We start from the raw sequence: 22,874 nt of genomic DNA, 5'->3' as shown, positions 1-22,874 counted from the left end.
AAATTGGAAATGTTTCTTTTCTAATGAGTCTTCAGGTTGTATTTGTGTGCAAGTCTGAAACTAAGATTTGATATTTTTATGTATGTTATACTGACCTGTAGCTTCTCCTGCTCCTGTTTGCATTCTCTCTTCAGCTGCAGCAGAGCGGCCTGGTGCTCTACCAGGAAATAGAACAGCATAGAATAAGAAATAAAACTAAACAAGACCTCTCAAAATGTCAGCATTTCACTGGAGCCAAAGAAATAATTGGAAAAAACCACAACAATCATACAAATGTCTCTATAATGTGACCAGATGATTGCTGCAGATGCCAAAAGATCCAAACAGAAAGATTTCTCACGGCAAAAAGAGGACCGCTCAGTTGCATCTTGATCAAACAGTTTAAGCAAACATTCATCTGCTGATGGATGACTAGAATTACTAAAAGGTAAATTAAAAAGTGTATTTACTGTAGTCTTTCTCACTGTTTGCAGAGATGTGGGTGTGTACAGTGATGCTCAGTTTCACTATTGCTCAGACATCGTAAAATCCCTCAAGTCATAAAAAATATGAAACTAATGGAATACTTCTTTCAACACTTTAGATTTTTTTTGATTCATTGTGACAAATATATACTGGAGGAAATTTTATTTAATGAAGGAAAATGTAAAAGTTTAGTAAACAACAAATAAATTTTTAACAGTGTTTAGCCCTGCAAAAATCCAAGAGGTTTTGCAGGGCCTCCTACTCTAAAAAGATTTAATGGTAAACATATCTGGACTCAGTTCATTGAGAACCAAAATTGCAACGTCTGTTATATTTTCAGCTGGTGTGGTTCATTTTCACACTGAGTAACCTGAATTTTCACGATAACTCTGAAAAAACTGGAGGGACTGATTGATATAATTTGGCAGTAAACAAATAAAAACTGCATAGATTTGATTGATAACATAATATTAAAGCACACTTAGTGTTTAGTCTAGAATCTAGAGGGCCACATAAAACGCTACGACGGTCCAGACTTGGCCCACAGGCCTTGAGTTTGACACATGTTCTAGGCAAACAAATTAGTCTGATGTTATATATGATCAGTACCTGCTTCCGTATACTTCAGGCCAACCTTTTCCTCCTTGAGAGGTGGCCACACGGCTTGCAGACGACCGGGAGTTTTTTCCTCTCCTTCTCCTGCTGTGGGCGTCTCTGACTGCAAGTTAACCACAGAGTTATTTTGACTGAAAATATAGCCTCTGCTCCCTGTAGCCATAATCAGAAGCTATGCAAAGTTTTTAAGCCTGCATTTATCATCCTAAAAGGATCCTGTTTTGCGTTCACCAAGAGTTTCTGCATGAAACATAAATCATGCTTTCTTACTTTTTCATCACACGCATCGTTCTTCTCCAGTGTTTTTTTGGAGGTTCTCTCAAAAATTGTTCTCAGCACATCTTTATCGTTTCGCATCTTCTTCCTCAATGCCTCCAGGTCGATCCTCTCTGTCGAGTCTTTCTTCAGAGGTTTTGGTGTGAAAAAGGCCTTGAAGGCATCGAAAGCAGCTTCCGCACTCGACAGAGGTCTGGTCGGCTCGACTGGTTTTGTGTCTTCTTCTGCTTGAGGTTCTCTCCTCTTACTGTCTGGACGTTCATCATTTCCATCCAGCTGGGTTCTGATTTCATCCTGATGTGGTTCAGTCACCAAATCTTCATCTTCTTTATCACCAGGGGTGTTTTCTTGATTCAGAAGCTGGGAGATCTGGTCCAGAAATCCGTTCTGGGTCTTTGTATTGCTCTGTTTTTCTGTGAAAACTGGACTTTTTGCAAATGGAGGACTCTGTTTGGTTTGAGAGGATGTGCCATTTTCAGGCCCACCGATTCCCTTCCTCAAGACCCGCAGGCTGCTGAAAAGAGTCGGGACCGCAACCTTTTTGTCTGTTGGGCATCCTGGAGAGAAAGTAGCTCTAGTCAGCGTTGACCCAATCGGAGGATTAACAGTTTGTTTGTTAATATGAAGTGGAACGTCATGTGGGCTGGAAAGGAGATCTCCAGAGGCGTCTTCTCCTTTATATTCAGAATATTTCCTCTTCTCTTTATCGTCAGCATCCTCCAATTCTGGTTCCTGATCTTCAACACCATAAATCAAATGTTTCACAATTATCACTGGATGTTTGGTTTCTACTGCTTTATGCACACGATGGAAACAATCTTTCTGAAAATGTGCACCATTATTTTCGGTCTCTTTTACGTCATCTTGTTTATTGTTTTGGGGACATTTTGGGGAAATAGCTTCATTTATTCCAAATTTGTCCAGTGACAGATCAACCTCCTTGCAGTTATTAACTTTGCCTTCAACTGCAGAGTTAATCTGATCGTTATTCGGCATCCAACTCTCCATATCTGAAGCAACTTCAGTGCTTTCAACCCAAGTTTTCTGTTCCTCAAGGATGTACTGTTTCCTCATTTCTTTTTCTGTGAAAGACACATCACTTTGCAAAGAGTTTGTGAAATAGCATCCAGGATCATCGAACGGGTCGGAAGCGTCTTCAGACTTCATTTTGCTGTTAACGTTTGTCAGTAAATCTGCATTTTCTGCCTCCATTGGGTTACTTAAAGTTCTTGGCTTTTCCGTTTGATTGAATCTAAGATTTCAGAGAGGATTATTAGTCATTTGTTAAATTATTTCATTGTTTCCAGCATGCAACTTTAAAGGATTATTAGCAAGGAAACTTCACTTCACTGTTTCAGCCTTATCCTCCTGTCTGGCAAAAGTAAACCCTAGGCTCTCAGTAATTCACATGAGCCGCAGAAATCCACAGAAGGAATGGAAAATTTCTCAACTCCTTTTCCATTGCGCTGCTGGTTGGAGTGACTCAGCTCTGCCACATGCCATTAAAATCCCATCCGAGTCCCGATTACAGCCTTCCGATCCCTGGCTGGTTTCCTCCTCTGTGCTGCTCCCTACCTGGTGTGGTTGTTTACCTCCCGGACGCCGTCCTGCAGACCGGAGCGCAGACAGATGGCGTCTCTTACGACACCCTGACATCCTAAAAGGAGCCACGCAGACCAGATGGAGGAGCGCCACACCCACAGCAGGAGGAGGGCAAACAAGACGGCCAGGGATCCCTTGTTAAACATTTGGTATGTAAATACAATGGCAATGGACCAATTAAAAGTTTTAAAATTAATCAATTACATCTTGTGTTCTGAATTGAACTGGATATTTAACTTTGCATTAAAGAAATACTAACATTTAATGAGATTTTGCACAAAAAAGTCAAGAAAAGTAGAAAAATAATTCAGATACAGCTGCAAATCATAATTATTGTGATTTTAAATGGCAAACAAAACAAAAATTAAACAGTAACAAGATACATGTATAGTAAAAACACACAATATATTTCTTAAATGATCTTGTATTACATTTGTCTTGTACTGATTAAAAAGTATATAAAACAGTTACAAATGACAAAATCAAAATAAATGCATTTTCTAAAAACATGATTTAATGTAAAAATGTTCCACAAATAATTACAAGATAATTGGAAACTTTGTATGTAAATCACGCCCAACTGCAGCTGGTTGGGTGTGCAGTGGTTCAATTAAAAGTTTTAAAATTAATTAATTACATTTTGTATTCTGAATTAAAGTGAATATCTAACTTTCACTTTGCTTTTTTATTCAGTTTCAAGACAAAGTATAAAAATACTAACATTTAGAAATGTTTTGTACAAAAAAGGCAAAAAAAGACAAATCAAATAAAGCTAAAAGATAATAAAAAATGAATTTTAAATGCCAAACAAAACAAAAAACGTCTACAACAGTAACAAGATACATGCACAATATACATATAGTTATTAAATGATCTCGTATTGTTCTGATTAAAATAAATAATATGGTTACAAATGAAACAAAATTAAAACAAATACATTTAAAAAAATAATTGCCTTAATATAAAAACGATTCACAAATAATTACAAAAAATTATTGGAAATGAATTATTTTCAAATCCTCAGAAATTGATAAAATGATAGCAGGAAAATAGTTTTTAAAGTGCTAAAATGTTACACAAGGAGTCAAAGGATTCCCACTTTCTACTCGACTGAAAGAATCTTTAATAAACTGTTTTATTAATATAAAAACATCAAAATGAAAATGTAAACTTCTGCTTTCTTGTCTAGCTTTTGTTTGAATTATTCTTCCCTTTCAGGCTCCACCTTTGTTTGCCAGCAGATTAGAGGCAGAGGAGTGATAGCAAAGTTAGAGGATTTTATTACAATGTTTACTTTTGTCTACAAGGAAGCAGCTTTAATAAGCTGCACTTTAGATTATTGATACTAAGGGATCTAAACTTTCATGTTTATGTAAATTATTGGAAGAAGAATGCATGAATATGAACCTCTATTTTATCTAACATAAGAAAAGTAGTGATGTACTGCAGCATAAAAACTCTATATAATAACTTAGTGCTGTAGGTTTATAGAAGATGTCCACTTTTTTCTTTATTTTGCAACAATCAGTTTAATTTACCACAAGTGCATGAAAATTATCAGATTAAAAAGACAATATTAAGGTAATAGAACACATTTTATTGAAAACTTTTAAATGATTATGTTCTGTAAAACTAATTTCAAAGTCATTATTTCTAACAGATTATAATCTAATTTCCAATGCAACCAGTTTGTGTTGCTTTTAGGAATCTAAGTGATCGGATTTGGAGAAAATTAACCTGCTTAATGTATGTTTTAGTTTTAAATGTGTATAAAACATGAATATCAGAGCTTCAGCTCATCATTTCTATTTTGAATCTGCACCAGTTTCCCTAATACAAGTCCTAAAAGATCGATAACCTGTCATGTTTCAGCGAAAAGCTAACTTTTTGAGGCAATTTAAAATATTTTGTTTTTTTTTATTTCAGTTAAAAATATAAATATTGTCTTCTGAAAGATAATGATAAGAAGAATAAAATAAATGTTGGATAAAAAAGAAAGAAAGCCAGAGTTTCTATTATAAGCCTGGCGGGCCACCAGGCTAAGCATTGCTTATTTATTTATTTAAATGTTTCCATTTTTAAGACTTGATGTCAAGGTATTAATCTTCCAACCTTTCAGTAACACATAATTATCAAGTGATATTTTCAAATTTTCTGGCACCTTTAAACATTTTTTTACTCAAAAACACAACAGACTGCCGAGCGTCCCAACCACCAGGCTTAGCAGGTATTCTGGGGGAAAGCTGTTTAAATTGTGTTCATAATTTAAATCCAATATCTTGTTTCGAAATCTGTTATTGTGGAACTTAGACATTGCTTCACGAACAGAAGTCGGATTCATTCGGTCTGTAAATAAGATCCATCCTCATTGGGCAACAGGCCTGAGGCCAACTGAGGAATCTGCTCAGTTTTTCCTCTCAGGGTCAAATGAGGTTATGAGCAAACACAAATGGCATCCTATGATATAAACTGTAGATATATATTACTTAATTTTATTTTTCATTCTAATAATACATCATAAATCAGTGCAGTGCAAATCCTACTTAATGTATTCGGCTCATGTTTCTACATTTTTAGCGCATTAGGAGCTTCATGTCACAAAATATCAACATGTTTTATACAGATACCAGATTTTTTATTTTTTATTTTTAAAGTGATAAGTTTTATTTGACTCACCGTCAGGTGGGAGAGTTCCTCATCAGGAGCAGTGATGCGCAGGAAGTCGACGTGTTTTGGTCGTGATGGATGAAAGAGAGACCTGCAGCGTGACAGAGACTCCTCCACTTCCTGCTGCCAGATCTCCTCCTGCCTCTGCAGGGCTTCGTCTGCAGACAACAAGATGCAAACCGTCTTAAGTGTCATTAATTCAGAGATTTTTCATTGGCAGTTTTATTTTTCAGGGGGAAAAGGCACAAAAATTGCACAATATTATTTTGAAACTCCAAACTCTTGTTGGACATTTCTTTGCTCTCTGTGTTTGCACCAAACCCCTGAATTTTACGTCAATCAATGTTGATTTTAAGATTGTAAATTGCAACCTGCTGCGTTTCCATTTACCATATAATTGTGCAATTTGATATTTTTCAAAAATAAATTTGCTTAATGAAAACACACCAATTAAGAGAAACTCATTTTTAAAATATAGTTTTGCGGTGTGTTTTTGGCCTTATGGAAAAGAATTTATTTGGCAAAAATGCAGGAAAATGACTTTCTTTTTTGCGTCACGTGATCAACAACCGGATGTCGCCTCTGGCGCAAACCACTAAGAAGACGATGACAGGAAGTGGCAGAAGTATATTGGTGCGGCATGTTTTTAATGATTTATTGTGTGAAGAAAGTTATTAATGTGCAATTTCAATTGCGTTTCTTATTGTTAGAAACATCGCAATTGTGAATTTTTTTTTCCGACATTAGCACAATCTTTGCGCACATTTGTAATGGAAATGCAGCTCAGTAAGTAAAAAACGTTAATTTGATCAAATTAAGAGTAGGTAACATTTATTCCACTCCATAAGAACTCACTGACAAATTTTCATTATGTTTGCAATTAACTTTAAACCATAAAAGTGATGCTTGAACCCATTATTTGAATGAAACCCAAGCCAAAATGTTCACTCACTCCTGAGGCATAAAACGTAGACGCACTTTAATAGAGATGTCAAACAGTAAGGGGTGATTATTCTCAGACTGCTACACATCCTCTCCAGCGACCCTTAGGAGACAGCTGCAGATAACCAGATCCTTTAAAGGCAGCGTGTTTTAAATCGATGTGTAAATCTGACAGTCAGGGCTCAGCATGGCTCCGCTTTTCCTCTCATGTTCACTCAAGTGCTCAACCGTTAAAAAGTCAGTCACGTTGTTTCCCTCACTTTACCACCAGGGAAGACTTTTCATTATTTCCTCTATTTGCTTCTATACTGTACTCTGTTCAGAAAGAGTTACGTCCTGAACAGTAAAATAAAAGCTTTATTTTTGTTAATTTCGGTCAAACATCCGGCCCACCGGGGATTTTATGTAAACGGAACGGCTGAGAGTCAAATATATCTATCAAATCTAATCAATTTTTATCCATATACCCAATTTACATGATCCAGTTCCTACAACCTTTCGCATTAATGTAATTAATTAAACAATTAATGTATAACTGTGAGTTTATTGCTAATTTATCCGCATACAATTAGCATCGGTTAAGCTAATCGAGTTAGCATCACTTAGCCGATGCTAACTGAACCGCTGAGTTAGCGTCGGTTAACTGATGCTACCTAACTTCCACCTGCAGGTGGCACTGTTTCTCATCTCTACCACGCTGCTTCCTCACCTTACTTTTTAGTCCGTAGTCGAAGCGCACATGTAAAATTTCTTGTAAATCTTTCTTAATTAGTTCCGTAAATCTGTGATTTTGATTGCAAAAAATAAAAAAGTGATATTATAGATGGGTTATCAGTATTATTTAAATATTAAATAATCAGAAATCACTATTTGTAAATATTTTAATGGGTTCAAGCGGATATGTGCAACATTTGAAAATAATGCATAATTGTGCTAAACATGAGTTGAAAGTTTTTGACTTCTAAAATTGCTAAGCAACATTAAACCTAACTTTTTTGTGTTTAAAATTTTAATTTAAATGTTATATTTGATATATTTAATGAAGTAAATGTGAAATTTTGTGTTTCACTGTTGTACAAACCATTGATTAACCTTTTAGATTAAAATTAATTAATCTTAAAGGTAAATTTGTTAATTTGTAAAGTATTGGAGGCATTTTTACCAGAAGATAACAGATAATCTTCCTTCAGCTGCAGAGTTGACCACAGCAGCTTCTCATCCTTTTTTGCTCCTCTTGGGTTTGTGACGACCCTTTTGCAGCCGCTACCCCAAGCATCCAGCGAACCTTTTTCTGAATTGATCCTAGCTTTCTTCTTCTCAGAGTCTTGCCAGTCGGTCACATCGGTCAGGCTTGATGAGAGAGGAGAAGACAGGAGGGGGGACAGACTTCCTGAGCTGCTGGATGCAGAGGGGATTGGCGAGACGGCCTCTCTACCTGGTAGACTGTGCGACTGGAAAGGAAAGGTGAAGCGATGAGCATATGACGTTGGATTCATCTCAGTCGGATCTTCTGGTTTTCCTAAAATTTTAGATACTCTGTTCTGATCTTCCAGCCAGCTTGCAACCTGTTGCAAAGTGTCTGAAGATGCCAAATTGCTGCCATCTTCCTCCTCGTTTGTTTCTCTGATCCAGTCTGAGCTGGTCAGACTGACGCGGCGCAGAATCCCCTCCACCTCCCTGATCTTTCCCATCACTCTCTCTGCCGCGACGAGAACTTCAGTTTTCTCTTTCTCGTGTTTCTGGTCTGCAGTTTCACTGCTATGACTTAACATCTCGTTATCATATTCGGAAAGCTCGGTGTCAGAGTCGGCCTGGTTTGCAGAGAAAACCTCCCACCTCTGGGAACGTCCAGGAGAAGCAGCTGGCAGCTTCACTCTCCAAACCGGCTTCAGCTGCTCAGAGGAAGAAGTCTTTATCTGCTTCATTTCTCCTCCTGTTGCTCTTCGTCTTCTTTCTGTTGCTTCCTGATCAACTATTTGGCACTTTCTCCATCTTGCTTGACCTGGTGTTGCTCTGAAGTTGTACGCCGACGCCTCTTCTACTCTCCGCCTTCTTTTATGGGGCATTTGGACTCCAGGTGATGTTTGTAAGGCATCCCAGCTCTCTGTGTAGTAATTTGGCTTCAGCTTTGTTGCTTGCTGGTTGCCCATTCTCATAAAGGCCTGGCACTCGGAGCAGGATTTTAGCCAGTAGTCCCCCAACGATTCATCCAAGGCATTTAGGGTTTCTCTGAAGTCCGCGAGGCTGAATTTATCTGCCTGATTTTGCGTTGCTGGTTCATCTGAACCCTCCTCTTCACGCTGAGAGGTTGGCGTTTGTTGGGTGCATGAATGAGCATCAGAGACGGTAGATAAACTCTGACAGAACTCTTTTAGAAGTTTGTAAAAGCTTAGGGAAGAATAGGTGCTCTCCATGCTGGTGTTTGTAGGTGACGATTGTTAGACCTGAAATTGAAAATAAAACTTATATTTTTCCATTTCAATTAGCTATCAATTTAGTTTCTTGTTACTGCAAAAACACAAAATCTTTGCAAGTATGTTTGGTCTCGTTTCAAGTGCAATTTGTTTCAGTTTATTCAACGCAGCCAAATATTTTAGGCTGCGTTCACACAAGTGACCCAATTCTTGAAATTTTTGCCTTAATGTGACCTGAATCTAATCTTTTCATAATGAGGATTGAGTTGTTAATATGCTGACTTTGTTTGGATAACAACTTTAAAATCGTAAACTAAGCTCCACCGTTAACATCCATGTTCACACTGAGTACGACTATTTCTTCTTCTTCTTCTGTATGACGGTTGGGGAAACTCTCAGGTTCTTATTAAGTCAAACTGCACAATACCAGTGTATTTACCCCGAGTCATCAGTTTACAAAGCAGGTTCTCCCTAACTTATTTACTAAATAATTTCAATAATAATAGCATAACTTTGGACTTACCTTCAGTCAAATAGCATCCCTACTTGCAGAAGCAGGTCACTCCTTTGTTGTACCTGCTGTGATGCTCAGGTGACCGAGGAGTCCACCTTCTGTTGGGAAGCTTTCGGCCAATCACCAACTCAGGATGTAAACTCACACATCTCCCATTGGTTCGCCTCCCAAAGCTCGCTGGAAGCTAATCCCCCCAGAGGGGAGAAAAGAAACAGACGGAGGGGATTTGCTCTAATTAGTGTAATCTTCTGGACTTCAATCAGTGCCTTAGTTAAAAGTCGGTCAATGTTTATCCTACCAGAAGCCATAAAGTTAATCTTGCAGAAATGTTGCTTTTCAAGAGCAAACTTTGAGAGAAGGATGTCAGCTAACGGTTTGGCTGTAAGTCACATCTGTTTGGCTGAAGTTCACTGACCACTGGCTCTATTAAGGTCAGCTGTGCACCATGCTGTGCTGCACGGAAAGCTAATCTGACCACAGACCAGCTGCCTCAGCGCGATCGCTGTCCTTTAACCCAAACAAACAACTGCTCATGTGTCCAGACCAGACACATGAGCAGAACTTCAGAGGGTGCCAGAGGAGAAGATGGAGGATTTAGATGAAAAGAAATGCTAAAAAAAAAAAACACTTTAGAAATGTTAAAGTTTTCATAAATCACTTGGAATAATTTGGGCAGAAGTAACTTTAGATAAGTAATAACTTAAAATATAAACATAACTTTTTGCTTCATGTTTTGTGCAACAAAAATAAAAATTTGTTACAAATAGATTAATTCTGCTTTCATGAAATACCCAACAGGACCATGTTTATGTTCACCTCAAATGCGCCCCGCGGCCACTAGGTGGCAGTCATGTATAAACAACCAGGATTTGAAGGCAGTTTCCTTCCCCAGTCACCTGACCAATGACTGACCCCTACACTGAGGACAATAAATACTATATTTTCATGTTTTGTTTAATATTATGTAGGCAGAATCTTATAGTAACAGTAATTTAGAGCAATAAAAACATGATAATATTCAAAGTTAACCAAGATACATTATTTTTGTACAATATGTTGGGCTGGATATACATGGCTTACCCAAGACAGAAATATTTTTATCTTTAAACAGTAATTCAAATTTTTAAAAAGCAAAATTTCTTAACAGTAAAAGTATAAAGTTTAATTTTGACATATGAATCGGCTCATATTTTCTTAGAAATATAAATGTTTGTTAAATGTTTATGCATTAGTTTGTGGTAGAGCAACATTTTAATTTATTATGAAATATACATATATTTTTTAATAAAATCAAATAATTTTTAAAAATCTTTTTAACCATATGTGATTTACGGATTTAGTTTTCAGAATGTGAGATTTATTATGTATTTCATAATCAGTTGGAAATGTTTCTTATTTCTTTATATATTTTCATTTGCAACAAAATATTAACGTAAATATTCTGTAAAACAAAACAAGTCTTTTGAAGAGAGCAGGATGAATTCACATATTAATTAAAAAAAAAATTGTGATTAATTTATTTGCTTTTAATATCTTTTTGATTTATATTCTTGAAATATTTGTACAGCTTTTTTGCAAACCAGTCAGAGGAATCAGTAGGGGTTAAGGATGACATAAACGGACATAATGAAAATGATTTTCCTTTTGTCAAGAAATTTATACATTTTGTTTCGTCTTTTTCTACAAGCGTCCACAACAGGAATGTCTGTAGGGTTGAAATGAATCCTGATCCAAGGAAAGTGGCCACAATCAGATTTTTCTAATGCAGCAAAATAACAGATTTATGTGTAACTGAATGTAGATCAAATATACAGAAAAATAAGTACATCTTAGTAAATCTTCAAAAGATTTGGGTCCTTTTCAGAATCAGAGCGACACGTTTGATAATAATATCAAATTATTTCAATATTTGACTATAGTTGTGCAGCAGAAAGTGATCAATTAGTTGTTTGCATTCCTAATGGTGGCACTTCCAGCTCTGCAGCCACCAGGAAAAACCAAAATAGTTATTAAATGTGAACGTAACATGCCTTTTAGATGACTTACTGCAGCAATAAATGCATAGAAGCTGCTGATAATTCAAAAAAACTGATTTCTAAAGCAGATTTAATGTTGAATCATCTTTCTCTTGACAAATACTGAGCAGATTGTCTGTGGGGTTTCATTGAGGACGGTTCATAACAGAACTATTAATAAATATTATGGTCATAAAAACGAGCATCATTGTCAAAGGTAAAAATGAAAAGCTCTGTAGTTAATTGGTTGATGGTTGCAGTGACTTCCAGCTTGACAGTATTGTTATCTGAGCTTTTTTCCTTCCACTTAACTCTCAATTAATGTAATGGGATTCTCTAAAACTCCAACTTTTGGGGGTTTATTCTTCCTCTCAATGCTATCAGTGACTTTCTGCTGGACAACCAGATAATCAGTCGTTCTCACAAGTGTTTAGGCTGATCAGAAGTAAGTTTCCAAAAGTTGCACTTTATTAAGACTGCTTAAAAGTAAAAAAAAAAAAAAAAGAGTATCTGACGTAATATGTACAAATGATGAAATCAGACAGACAAAAAAACCTAAAGTTATGCTGAAATTCTGGTATTTTAAAGACAAAATGAAAATAAAAATACATGATTTATGCAACTCTTTTACAAATAATAGAAAACTATGGAACTAAAGCAAATAGAACCGGGTTCTGTAATCAGAACTGTGACGATAATAATAATATAATAATAATAATAATAATAATAATAATAATAATAATAATAATAATAATAATAATGGAGGAACTTGGTTTCGGTCTAAGAAAGGAATTCAAATAATTGACTTCCGGTGCCAAATGGCACAGCCAGCTCAGCCGGTAGAAAATATTAAAACAAAGCTTGTGAACAAACAGGAAGTCTCACTTCAACATAAACTGTAGATGTGTCTGTAGTGATACTTTATAAAATTGTTAGTAATGTAAAAGTAAAACTACTCCTGTAAGTACATTTCGAAATATCTAAATATGATCAACAACCCGGATGTTGTTACTGGAGGAATCTACAAACAAGACTAAAGGAAGTGCTGAACAAACTTTATCACGCGAGATTTTAATTGCGACTCTTATTTAATGAAAGCATTAGCTGGAATATTGACAAAGTTCAGCATGCATTTGTAATTAAATTACCGATATAAACATAATTTCAAGCTAAACGTAATTAATTAATTGCACCTGCAAACCCTCCATTCATAACTTCCTCCGCTGCTACTCTACAGAATGCGTCATTGTCTGATGAAAAAGGTGCAAACATTTAATCACAGCAACGATCATCGGCTCCAGCAGCAGCAGCTGCAGCAGCAGCAGCATCATCACCCTCCCTCTGTACTCTGTAACGCGTCCCGGGCTCACACCGCGCACTGCTCCGCACTGCTGCTGGGTGCAGCGAGGAAGAGGAGGAGTGTGAGGTTCGTGGAGCAGCGTGGGGTTGTAAAAGGAGAGGAGAGGAGGGGGGCTCGCTCGGGCTGCCCTATATGGCTGTGGATGAGCTCTATGCTAATATCGGCTTGAAAGGCTCAGCTCGCGTTTCTGCCGGCAGTCAGCGGTGGCTTCCAGTCTGAGGAGGCTCCTTCACAGCCATGGCTGAGGGCGGAGAAGGGGAGGATGAGATCCAGTTCTTGAGAACTGTAAGTAAAATAATCATAATAATAAAAAAAAGAGGGAGATCAAGCAGACTGAAGCGTTTCCGAGTCCCATCAACACCACAAACCATCCAAAGTGTATTTCTGCGGAAGTTATTGCGTTGCTTCGTCCGTGTCGCTGGTGCGTCTGCACCATTGATGAGTTTAAGTTGCCGCAGGTCGCGCGCTGCACGGCGCACCTGTCGGCAGCGCTCAATCCGCAGGTGCAAGGGCGAAATAATTAACCCGATGGCGCTAAAATCCACGGCCAGGTGGGTCGAGTGGGATGTCAGGTTCATCCCCGCTGCTTTGACTTTTTATGGGCGCATTCACCTCCAGGGGGAGAAGAGTTTCAGACCCAAGTTGTCCTTACACGCAAACCGCCCTCCGCGGTGACTATTTTAGTTGTTTGGCGCAGATTGATTACAGTGTCCCTCTCTCTGTGCGGCATTGTAAATGATATGACAGCCTGTGTGTTGGTGTGGTGGGAACAGATATAGTGGTGCCCTGACAGAGCACATATTATTCTCTCCTGCTTCATAAAACATTATTATTTTGGAGCTGCATGATATTGTCAGATAGTCTTGATATTTAGTATGAAACCATGTGCATTTAGTCCAGTTTTGATATCTCTGATCCAAAGTGTGCACTAGTTTGCTTTTTGGTTTGTTGAAATGATTCGATTCACACTATTGAATTCAAAAAACTATATTAATAATTACAAGCATCTGAAACACCAAAAGTGAGAAAAACGATGAACTGAACAGCCATACAAATCCAGGAGGTTGTAGCTAATTTCTCTAAACTGTTCAATCAATTTGAAAATAAAAGCTATTGATTTTTTTTAATACCTAATACATGCATTTTTAGACTTTGTTTTGCACACACGTCATAAAAATGCCAAACTTTAAAGCGTTTTTGGTATTTGGGAAATAAAACTGAGCTTAGATAAATGGTTACAAAATGTTACCATGAAGTAAAATAATTAAATGAATTTTCTTTCTGCAGTAGCTAAGATTAAGATGCTAACTACCTCATTAGCCTATTGATTGTTACTTTAAGGACCAACATTATGTTTGGTCATATCAGTTGTTGTTCCCTGAATGTGTGGTTTGTTTTTGCTTGAACAGAAAAAAGTTTCACTCTTTGTTCAACTCAGTTTTTTTGTGCTCTTTTGCAGTTGTACCAATTTTCTTGATGTACTTTGTCACTCAAGTGGTTGATTTACATTTGGTAATGTTGCTTGGAAATAGCATTTGAAGGCCTTGATGGTTTTTGTTTTGAATGTTTTAGATTTTTTTTAGAGATTCAGTGTAGTGGCGTCCAACATTGGACCTGCCTGGTGAACTCTGACAGCTTCCCAGATTGAAACAACCGATCATCAAATTGGTGATAAGAAACAGTAAAGTTCAGATATTTTACTGGATCATTTTTGCGTCGCCATGAAGCGTTAACATATTGAGATTTAACCAATAACATGATGTGATCTCTAGCTAAGCCAGGTTGCAATTACTTCCTTATATTATGTTATGTGACCATTGCAACTCATATTTGCTAATATATACATCTCAAAGAGGTGCTACTGTTACAAAATTTATATAACTTCAGTATATATGCTATGCTATGCAGATGCTTTGTCTGCGCTTATGAAGATTCACTGAGATCTAAATGCTATAAGTAGCTCTCTGTGGAGGGTATTTGACCCTCTTTCTGTATTTCTGATTAATTCAGCTAATAGTTATTCCCACACAGACTTTGAGAAGTGAACTAGATTTCAGAGATGATCTGATGTTAAATCAGACCAAAACATTAATAAATTTGGGGTTATTTACAGAAATACCTCTAAAATGAGAGATATTTATATATTTTTTTGTTTTGGTGAATGTTTTTAACTCTTCAAATTCTGAACTGGACATACTTTTCCTGTGCATTTCATAGACTGACCATTTAACTGGATGTCTTGGGTTACACCAAGTCGTAGTTCTCAGAATAGTTTGTGGGAACTTTGGTCGATTCCTTCTTGAAACTGAATCCTAGATAATATCTGGAGAGGTCGTTTCAGTATTTGCACATACCATTGTTTTTTTGTGAAGTTTAGCTTCCTTGGCAGTGAAACTTCACAGTTCTGATGGTGCTGTCAGGTTTACAAGTTTTCCCTTTTTCCTTTCCAATCTAACAACCAAAACTGACGTTATATAAGCAAGCACTGTTGGAGGTGTTTCCATTTGTGCCTCTTTTGGCTCCAGACATTTGGTGCTGCATCCTGAGTTGCAACATATACTTCTTTTGTGTGACTTATGAATAGGAATGCACTGTACATACGGCAGAAATTTGGCCTACGATAGAGAGCTGTAGTCTAATGGATAACTGTGGTAATGCTTGTTGCATTAAAAGTGGATTTATTTACCGAATGTTTATGACAAGAATCATGAAGGCTGATTTATGTTATAACTGGTGTTACATCATGTTTATGACCGTGTCACACCCCTTCAAATAAAGGTTTTGAGAAAAATCTGCAATAAACTCCCATTTATGTGTTAGTGCTAAAAAGTCTGGGAGTTTGTTGATTTCTATGATAATTCTTAAGAAACTGGACAGACTGGTTGTTATAATTTGGCAGTAAACAGATAAAAACTGCATTTATTTGATTGATAACAATATTTAAACTCACTCAGTGTTTATTCTAGAATCTATGGGGCCACATAAAAAGCTACAGCGGTCCAGATTTGGCCCACGCGCCTTGAGTTTGACAAATGTCGGAAGCAGATTGGGACCTTGTTCTTAACAGCTCCTACTATTTGTGATATGCTGACCCACGCCTCTCAGATTCTACTGTCACACTGGCATCCTGCTTATCTGATGACAACAGCGATTTGAGAGCGGCGGAGTCAGAGGGGGAGGGCGGTCTTTCCCTGAGCTTCTTAGAGCTGAGAGAAATGGGATTTTACAGGAAGCCCTAAAAGATGAATGCTCTAGAAACCAACTCATCAGTTTATTGTTTACAGCTGTAGACACAATTTCACTCGGTTTTACTAGATAAAAATAAGGTTGAATTTGCAAATATTTAGGTTTTTTTGACTACATCTCTAAATAACTGATGCCAAGACAATGCTGCTAGATTTATGAGTACTGTCTGTATTTTGTCAGTCTTTTATCTTCGACAACAATAAATAAGCAAAAATGAGAATCGAGTCTGAACTGATTCAGATCTTGATCCAGATCCACACTGAAACCCAAACATCTAACTTGGGTCATGCCACAGTAATACCGCCAACCACAAGAGGAACAAACAAACATGATATAAACCAGTTTGTACGCAAGCTTGTTTCTTTTTGCAGGATTTAAAATGTCAAACGTGACACAGTTTAATTCCTGACACTTTTGGCATCAAGATGATTGAGAAAAGAGTTCAGAAAAAATATAAAAATGCATTTCAACTAGTGAAATATTTATCATCTTTTTGTATTCTGAAAAAGCGACATGCCAGAAAAACCTGACTCATGTTCTCTTACTCAGCCAAGTTGAGTTTATTTCTAGGTTTATTTTGCAACAATACGTAAGACGACTGAAAGTCCTTTTTGCAAGGCAGGTGAGTTGCACCTTTTCTCAAATGCAGGTGATTGACGCTCACATGGCAGCAGCAGCAGTTCCTCTGCTGGGCTTATTTGGAGTTTATGTTGTTCTGGAAGCCTGGTGCATACCAAGCCGGAGACTCTGGGGGTTTAAATTTAGCCTTTTTTAAGACGATGCTTCCCAAGCACATACAGCTCTGCTGGCCTGGCACTAAACCACACCAAGGGGAACTGCTTTAGCAATGACAGCACAGGACTCGAAACACTTAAACACCATTTTTATGGGGATGAAGTCGCATTTAAACGTAACCACTGAGTTATATGCAAAATGTTCTGGAGCTTAGTGTGTCTGGTAATAGGCAGGTTTAAAAAGTTGACAGATGTTTGGGGGATTTTAAATTAAAAGTGATAGTTGTAGTCAGATTTAAGTGCTTTTACAAGGGTCCTTACAATAAAATCCATCAGGAAAATGAACCCATTGACTTATCCACGTTACACCCACTGCGTTCCGTTAAAAGCTTAAAATGCTGAGAAAAATAAAGAAATAAAACTAACTTTGAATATTTCAGGATTAGTAGTGTGGCTTCCAGAGATTATTTATTTTATTCTGCATGATTTATGGGACAAGAAACAAACAAAATTAATAAAAATTATTGGATTACAACTTGCTTAAATTATATTGCAGTGTTATAGTGCAGTAATTTTGGCATAATTGCCTGGAAATGCGTTGCATTCCAACAATTTGTCAATAGAAGACCAAACCCACAGCATCACAGATCCTCTACCATGTTTGCCAATAAACATTTGGGTTTTTTTTCTACGTCATGCCACAACCACCTGGTATGTCCGCAGCTAAAAATAACTGATTTAAATTCATCTGATACAAACAAATTGTTCAAGTTAAGATTCCAAGGTCAGAAAAGTCCTTCTTTTTCCTGGCACGCCTCCAAAACAACCAGTTCGTATGTAAATAGCTGTTATCTGCACTGCAAAAACACAACATTTAACCAAATGTTGGTTCTGTTTAATGTAAATAAGACAAAACTAACGAAAAAGTAACTTTTCAGCAAGAAATGGGAGCTTGTTTTTAGTCGGTTATTCCTTTATTTTGGTGAAAAGTAACTATATTCCTGTGGCGTTTTTCTGAATTATAAAGATTGATAAGTATTAAGAGTTGTAAAGAGGGACGTGCCCTCTGTCATTCATTAGTAAAAGAAACCTTCTGATCATTTCTAAAAGTAAAATATATTTACAAACTCAAGGCCTGTGGGCCAAATCTGGCGCGCCATAGATTTTTATGTGGCCCTAGAGATTCCAGACTAAACACTAAGTGAGCTTAGATATTATTTTATCAGTCAAATTAATGTAGTTTTTATCCGTTTGCTGCCAAATTATGTTAATTAGTCACACAAAATCAACAAATAGAGCTTAAAAACTGGGAGTTTATTTCTGATTTTTCTCAAAAATTGTCAAAAACTGTCTTACAGCTGCCTCAGGCTTAATTGATGTCAGATTATAGTCTATGATCTCCACAGCAAATCCTGCAAGGACACAAAAGATGTTAAATACTATTTAATGTAAGGATTTGTTGATATTTTTACCAGTTTGTGAACAGCTTTATCAATACATTCTGACACAACCGGCCCTTTAAGAGCATTCAGGATCTGGATTTGGCCCAAAACAAAAATGAGTTTGACACACCTGCTGTATAATAAACATTAGAAATTCTTATCATTTTTGACAGATTATTTTATCTGGATGTGTGGAAATATAGGAATGTAGATATAAGAAAAAATCTTGAACGGATAGCAGACTTTTTAAAAAGAGTGGGGGAAAAAAAAAGAAACATCCTGTGTGACTCACTGCATCATTATTCCAGTACGCTGCATTTCCTTCGTGTCACTCACTGATGTCCTTGCAAAGTTTGCCTCTCTAGTGGATGTGTCCCAAACCATCAGGTGAAGCTCTCCCAGCTGGACCCAAATGAAATGTGAAGGATTTCCTCTGTATTGATTTAGCAGGCCTGGCTGGCAGAGGACCGGTTTGTGCTCTCAGTCATCTGTAATGAAGGACAGAGCGGCGGCTGCTGGCGCCATCAGTCACAGAAACACATGATTTAACTCTTGCTGGGTTCAACGCAACAACTTTTAATTTAATGTGTAAATGAAATGTCAGAGGTGTAATGGAGGAGGCCCCATTAATTGATCATTTAAATTACGCAGGACTAGATGGAGTTGTGTTAGCTTAGCATTTCCCCGCTGTTAAAGGGGTGACTGAAGTTTGCATCATGGGATATTTAGATTTCAGTGAAGTAACTCCCTACCTATAAAACCTGAAGGAGGTATGACGACATTTTTCTCTTTTCAGTTTCCATTTAAATGCTGCAGAAAGAGCTAATTGTACACACTGTTTGAATTATTGACTGAAAACCTGCTATATTTTGTATTTTTACAGTTATTAAATGTAAATGTGGCAGCTAACAAGAAAGTAAGTGGGTGGGGTTTCTTCAGTAATCAATGGAGAGTAAAAATAAATGCAACTGTTGGGTTTCTTTTGGTTGATTTTCATTATTTTATTTTAAAACTTTGAGTTGTTAGTGACTTCGTTTGCATAATCTCCTGAAATTAATGGGCAGGATCCTCAGAGAGCTTACAGCTTTGTTGGAACTGAATATTTTTTCTTCCTGCTTTGGGATTGCTTTGTTGGCTCGAAGAGGGGCTGTGTGGAGTAGTTATGACCAGTCAGTATGCTACCTGCAGTAGTTTAAAAACCAGAAGCCCTGCAGTACTTTTGACTTCCACTCATGAGTTAGCAGATGCTGCTTTTTGTGCTTCAGTTCAAATATTTAGTCACATTTAAGTTTTTGGTCAATAGTCTCAATGCGCTGCTGCTTCAAAATGGGCTAATTTGGTTAAAAAAGCGGTTTTACCTTTACAGCTACAGTAATCTCATCTCTGGCTCCTCAAATATCCAAAGATGCTGCAAAACTCATCAAGTTTCATCTCTGTTTTTATATGACTTTTTGATCATTTGCAATGTGTTTCATTGCGGTTTTGTAGAGATGAACAAAAATAAAGTTATTTCCCTGTTTCTGACCTTGCAGAAATATTTACTGGTTACTGTTTTAGTTCTGCACATCTATACTGGGATGCTAGCTGCTTGCTACAAACACATATTTGTAAGATTTGTACATCAGTTTTTTGAGCCATGCATTTGAAAACAGTCGGGATTTTTCCAAAATGGCTGACTAGGTTAGCCTGGACTCCAATATAAGTCATTTTAAAACACTTGGAGGCAGACAACACTTGTATTTGATCAGTAAATTATTATTTCAGATGGAATTAAAGACAGTTTAACTCAAATGAGTATTTTCGTTTTATTCTCCAAACCATAAATTAACACAGTTTGTTTTTTTGTGTGAGTAAGATATTGACTGCTAATAAATAATACATACAATAACACACAAAATGGTACAAGCAGGTTACTTTAAGTTGTGGTGAACTGTGTTAGAAAGTAACTCAGCTCAGTTTTTTCAGATTCTCTGACTTAGCAGCTAGAGAATATGCTGAGGTATAAATATAAATATAGTGTTTCCTTCATGAAACATTCGATCTTTTAAGTCTTTTAGGTATTTCAAAAGGCACAAAGTAGTTTCTGTTAGATGTGAGTATCCAGCTGTGGGAGCTGTAATTTAGATGAGACGTCTTGTTCTCCTGGATAAACCCACAAACCTTTTAGCTTTTTCACTTACAGTTTTACTGCAAACCCTTCAGAAGCATTAGATTTTATTCTGCGTCTGTTTTTAATTTACTAAGTCACTATTAAGGCAGGTGTGTCAAACTCATTTTGGGCCAAATCAGAGCCATGAATGCTCTTAAAGGGCCGGTTGTGCCAGAATGTATTGATAAAACCTGTTCACAAACTGTTAAAATATCAACAAATCCTTACATTTAAATAATATTATTGAACATCTTTTCAGTTTTGTTTCCAAAGACTTTTATGTGTTGTTTTGTTTATTCATTTTTGATATTTCTAATGTCTTCCAGTTCCAGTGTTAAATGTTTGTTAGAAATTAAAGTTTACTGATCTTTCAGAATGTGTTCTTGCATTATTATTTTGCCATTACCATTATGTATCACAGTTATATCGCAATAACTGCTGGAACAATTTATCGCCCAGCAAAATTTGTTTAGTCTAGAATCTAGAGGGCCACATAAAAAGCTACGGCGGGCCGGATCTGGCCCACGGGCCCCATGCGTACTAAGGCCCACGGGCCTTAGTACGCATGCGTTTGACACATGCGTTTGACACATGCGTACTAAGTGATGTGTTTTTTGAGGAAGTATTTGTGTAGCGCATCAAGTTTGAAGCGCTAACGGTTAGCTGTTTGACTCTACGGCGGTCGATGTCTTAACTTCTCCTGATCTCGGCTCTTTTTCGCCTCTCACACATAAACTCATTTCTGCAGCCTGAAGTGATGAACGGCGAAACGGAAACTCACTCAATTGTTTCTTTCTGGTTAGCTGGATGAGTTGCTCCTGCGTGCGTGGAGGCTTTCATTATTTAGAGGCAATATGCATGCAAAGTAAGCCCAGAAAATCCAATTATTGAGGAGGACACCACACAGGAGGCAGCAGAATATCATTTATGTTTTCTAACTTGTAGCCTAATATATAATGCATTATTCATTTCGACCTGTGCATTTATACTTATACATACACCTAAACAAATAATTTATGCTTATATGTTTGTGCATAAAGGATGACTCTGGATGCATCCATCCATTAGTTGCTCAAGATATAATAGATAAGCAGAGCAGGAAAAAATGGATCATACTGTATGAAAATGTGATGTATGATTTAAAAATGACATAAAACTGCTGCAGAAGTACTGACATAAAGGAAAGTGTTGGTGAAAGTTGGAGATCAGTTTTAAATAAAATGTCTTATATAAATAGGGAAGCAGAAGTGAGTTATTTGTAGAAGGAGCTACAAATATATTTTTCAATTGTTTAATTTTAGTTGTATTTTTAGCCCATTTTAACATTGTATTCATTGGTCATCTAATTTAAATATAAAACAGCTTTAATATGACACACAATTTTAAATCTCACATATTGTTATTTATAAAACTTTTTCCTTTTCATTTAAATATTAATTTTCCTGTTTAAAGTTTAGAAATACGTGTGGAAAACGTCTAAAAAAGTGAAAGCCATCGAAAAGCCGTTGAGAATAAGACGACGTTAAATACAGAAAACCAACCAGCAGCTAATAAAAAATGTAAAAATAAGACATTTAAAAGTCTCTTGGCCTGTTGTGACAAAATTCATAATTCAGAAAACTGAAATCTTTGAAGAAAGCAGTTGCGGATTATGTAATCTGCTCCAATTCTGACCTGCATTGTTACACTGACGCTGCACTCAGTTTCTTCCAAACAAATGTGGCCCCAAATATGTTTTTGTTTTTCTGAAATATGCAGTGGTTGTGTAAAACATAGCAGCAGTGAATGGAAGCAGCTGAAAGTCTTGTTTTTTTCCACACATAATCTGTTTTACCTGACATGATACTGCACTGATGTAAAAAACTAAACATCTATTATGAGAGATTTGTTTACAGTTGCTAATTTTCCATATATTTGATTCTGAAATTGCAGCTGAAGCAAAAGTTTTGTGGGTGAAACATGTTGGAGGAACATTTGAAAAGACAGATTCAATAATGCTATCTGTTACCTAAATGATGCTTTAATTGTTTCTGAATCCTGGAGCAGAAAGTGTTTAAAAAAAAAGATAGAGTGAGTTTTTTTAACTTTTGAAAAAGGAAAAAAAACTCACTATCTTTTTTGTTTGTGTTGCCAATGATATAATCTATATATGTAAAGTCTTTTTGATAAAGAACAGTTCTGCTGATTTTGACTCATTTGGATCCTGGAGAGACTCTACAAAGCCGAATTTTGTGGGAAAATTTATTTTGAAATCATTTATCTGCTTTGTAAACACTGTGGGGATTTATTTCAGTTTTTTTTTCTCTTTTACTGTGAAAACTTGTTTGTCTTTCAGGATCTCAAAGACAATGAAGTTTGCTTTTCACTGCGGTTGGGTTTGGTTTGTGTGGATTGATTTTAGTCAGGATGCCGTCATACTTTGTCAATGAGTGC

At 36.7% G+C, this 22,874-nt stretch overlaps 2 protein-coding genes across 8 annotated transcripts in view; one reads left to right on the top strand and one right to left on the bottom strand.

The window, feature by feature from the left end:
• Window positions 1-22,874, bottom strand: part of LOC129375391 (formin-like) — a 54,459-nt gene that overhangs the window by 16,422 nt on the left and 15,163 nt on the right. Inside the window, exons 1-6 of one of the 4 annotated variants that reach the window (XM_055054436.1) lie at window positions 18,585-18,634; window positions 9,505-9,679; window positions 7,730-9,011; window positions 5,635-5,783; window positions 1,075-1,183; window positions 96-157 (exon numbers count right to left, since the gene is read on the bottom strand). In XM_055054436.1, coding sequence (XP_054910411.1) covers window positions 96-157; window positions 1,075-1,183; window positions 5,635-5,783; window positions 7,730-8,981 — 1,572 coding nt within the window. In that variant the 5' untranslated portion in view covers window positions 8,982-9,011; window positions 9,505-9,679; window positions 18,585-18,634. Of the gene's footprint in view, window positions 1-95; window positions 158-1,074; window positions 1,184-1,350; window positions 2,846-5,634; window positions 5,784-7,729; window positions 9,012-9,504; window positions 9,680-18,584; window positions 18,635-22,874 lie in introns of those variants that run through there. The other 3 variants (XM_055054437.1, XM_055054438.1, XM_055054439.1) reach the window with 3 other exon arrangements.
• The window catches only part of ryr3 (ryanodine receptor 3), a 110,737-nt gene continuing 100,907 nt past the window's right edge, over window positions 13,045-22,874 (top strand). For all 4 annotated transcript variants that reach the window (XM_055054435.1, XM_055054433.1, XM_055054434.1 and 1 more), the window contains exon 1: window positions 13,045-13,155. In XM_055054435.1, the coding sequence (XP_054910410.1) occupies window positions 13,108-13,155 (48 nt within the window). In that variant the 5' untranslated portion in view covers window positions 13,045-13,107. The remainder of the gene's footprint in view (window positions 13,156-22,874) is intronic.

This window comes from Poeciliopsis prolifica, unplaced genomic scaffold (assembly GCF_027474105.1).
Source record: "Poeciliopsis prolifica strain line A6 unplaced genomic scaffold, Auburn_PproV2 SCAFFOLD039, whole genome shotgun sequence".
Lineage (NCBI taxonomy): Eukaryota > Metazoa > Chordata > Actinopteri > Cyprinodontiformes > Poeciliidae > Poeciliopsis > Poeciliopsis prolifica.
This window is presented reverse-complemented; position numbering and strand designations above follow the sequence as displayed.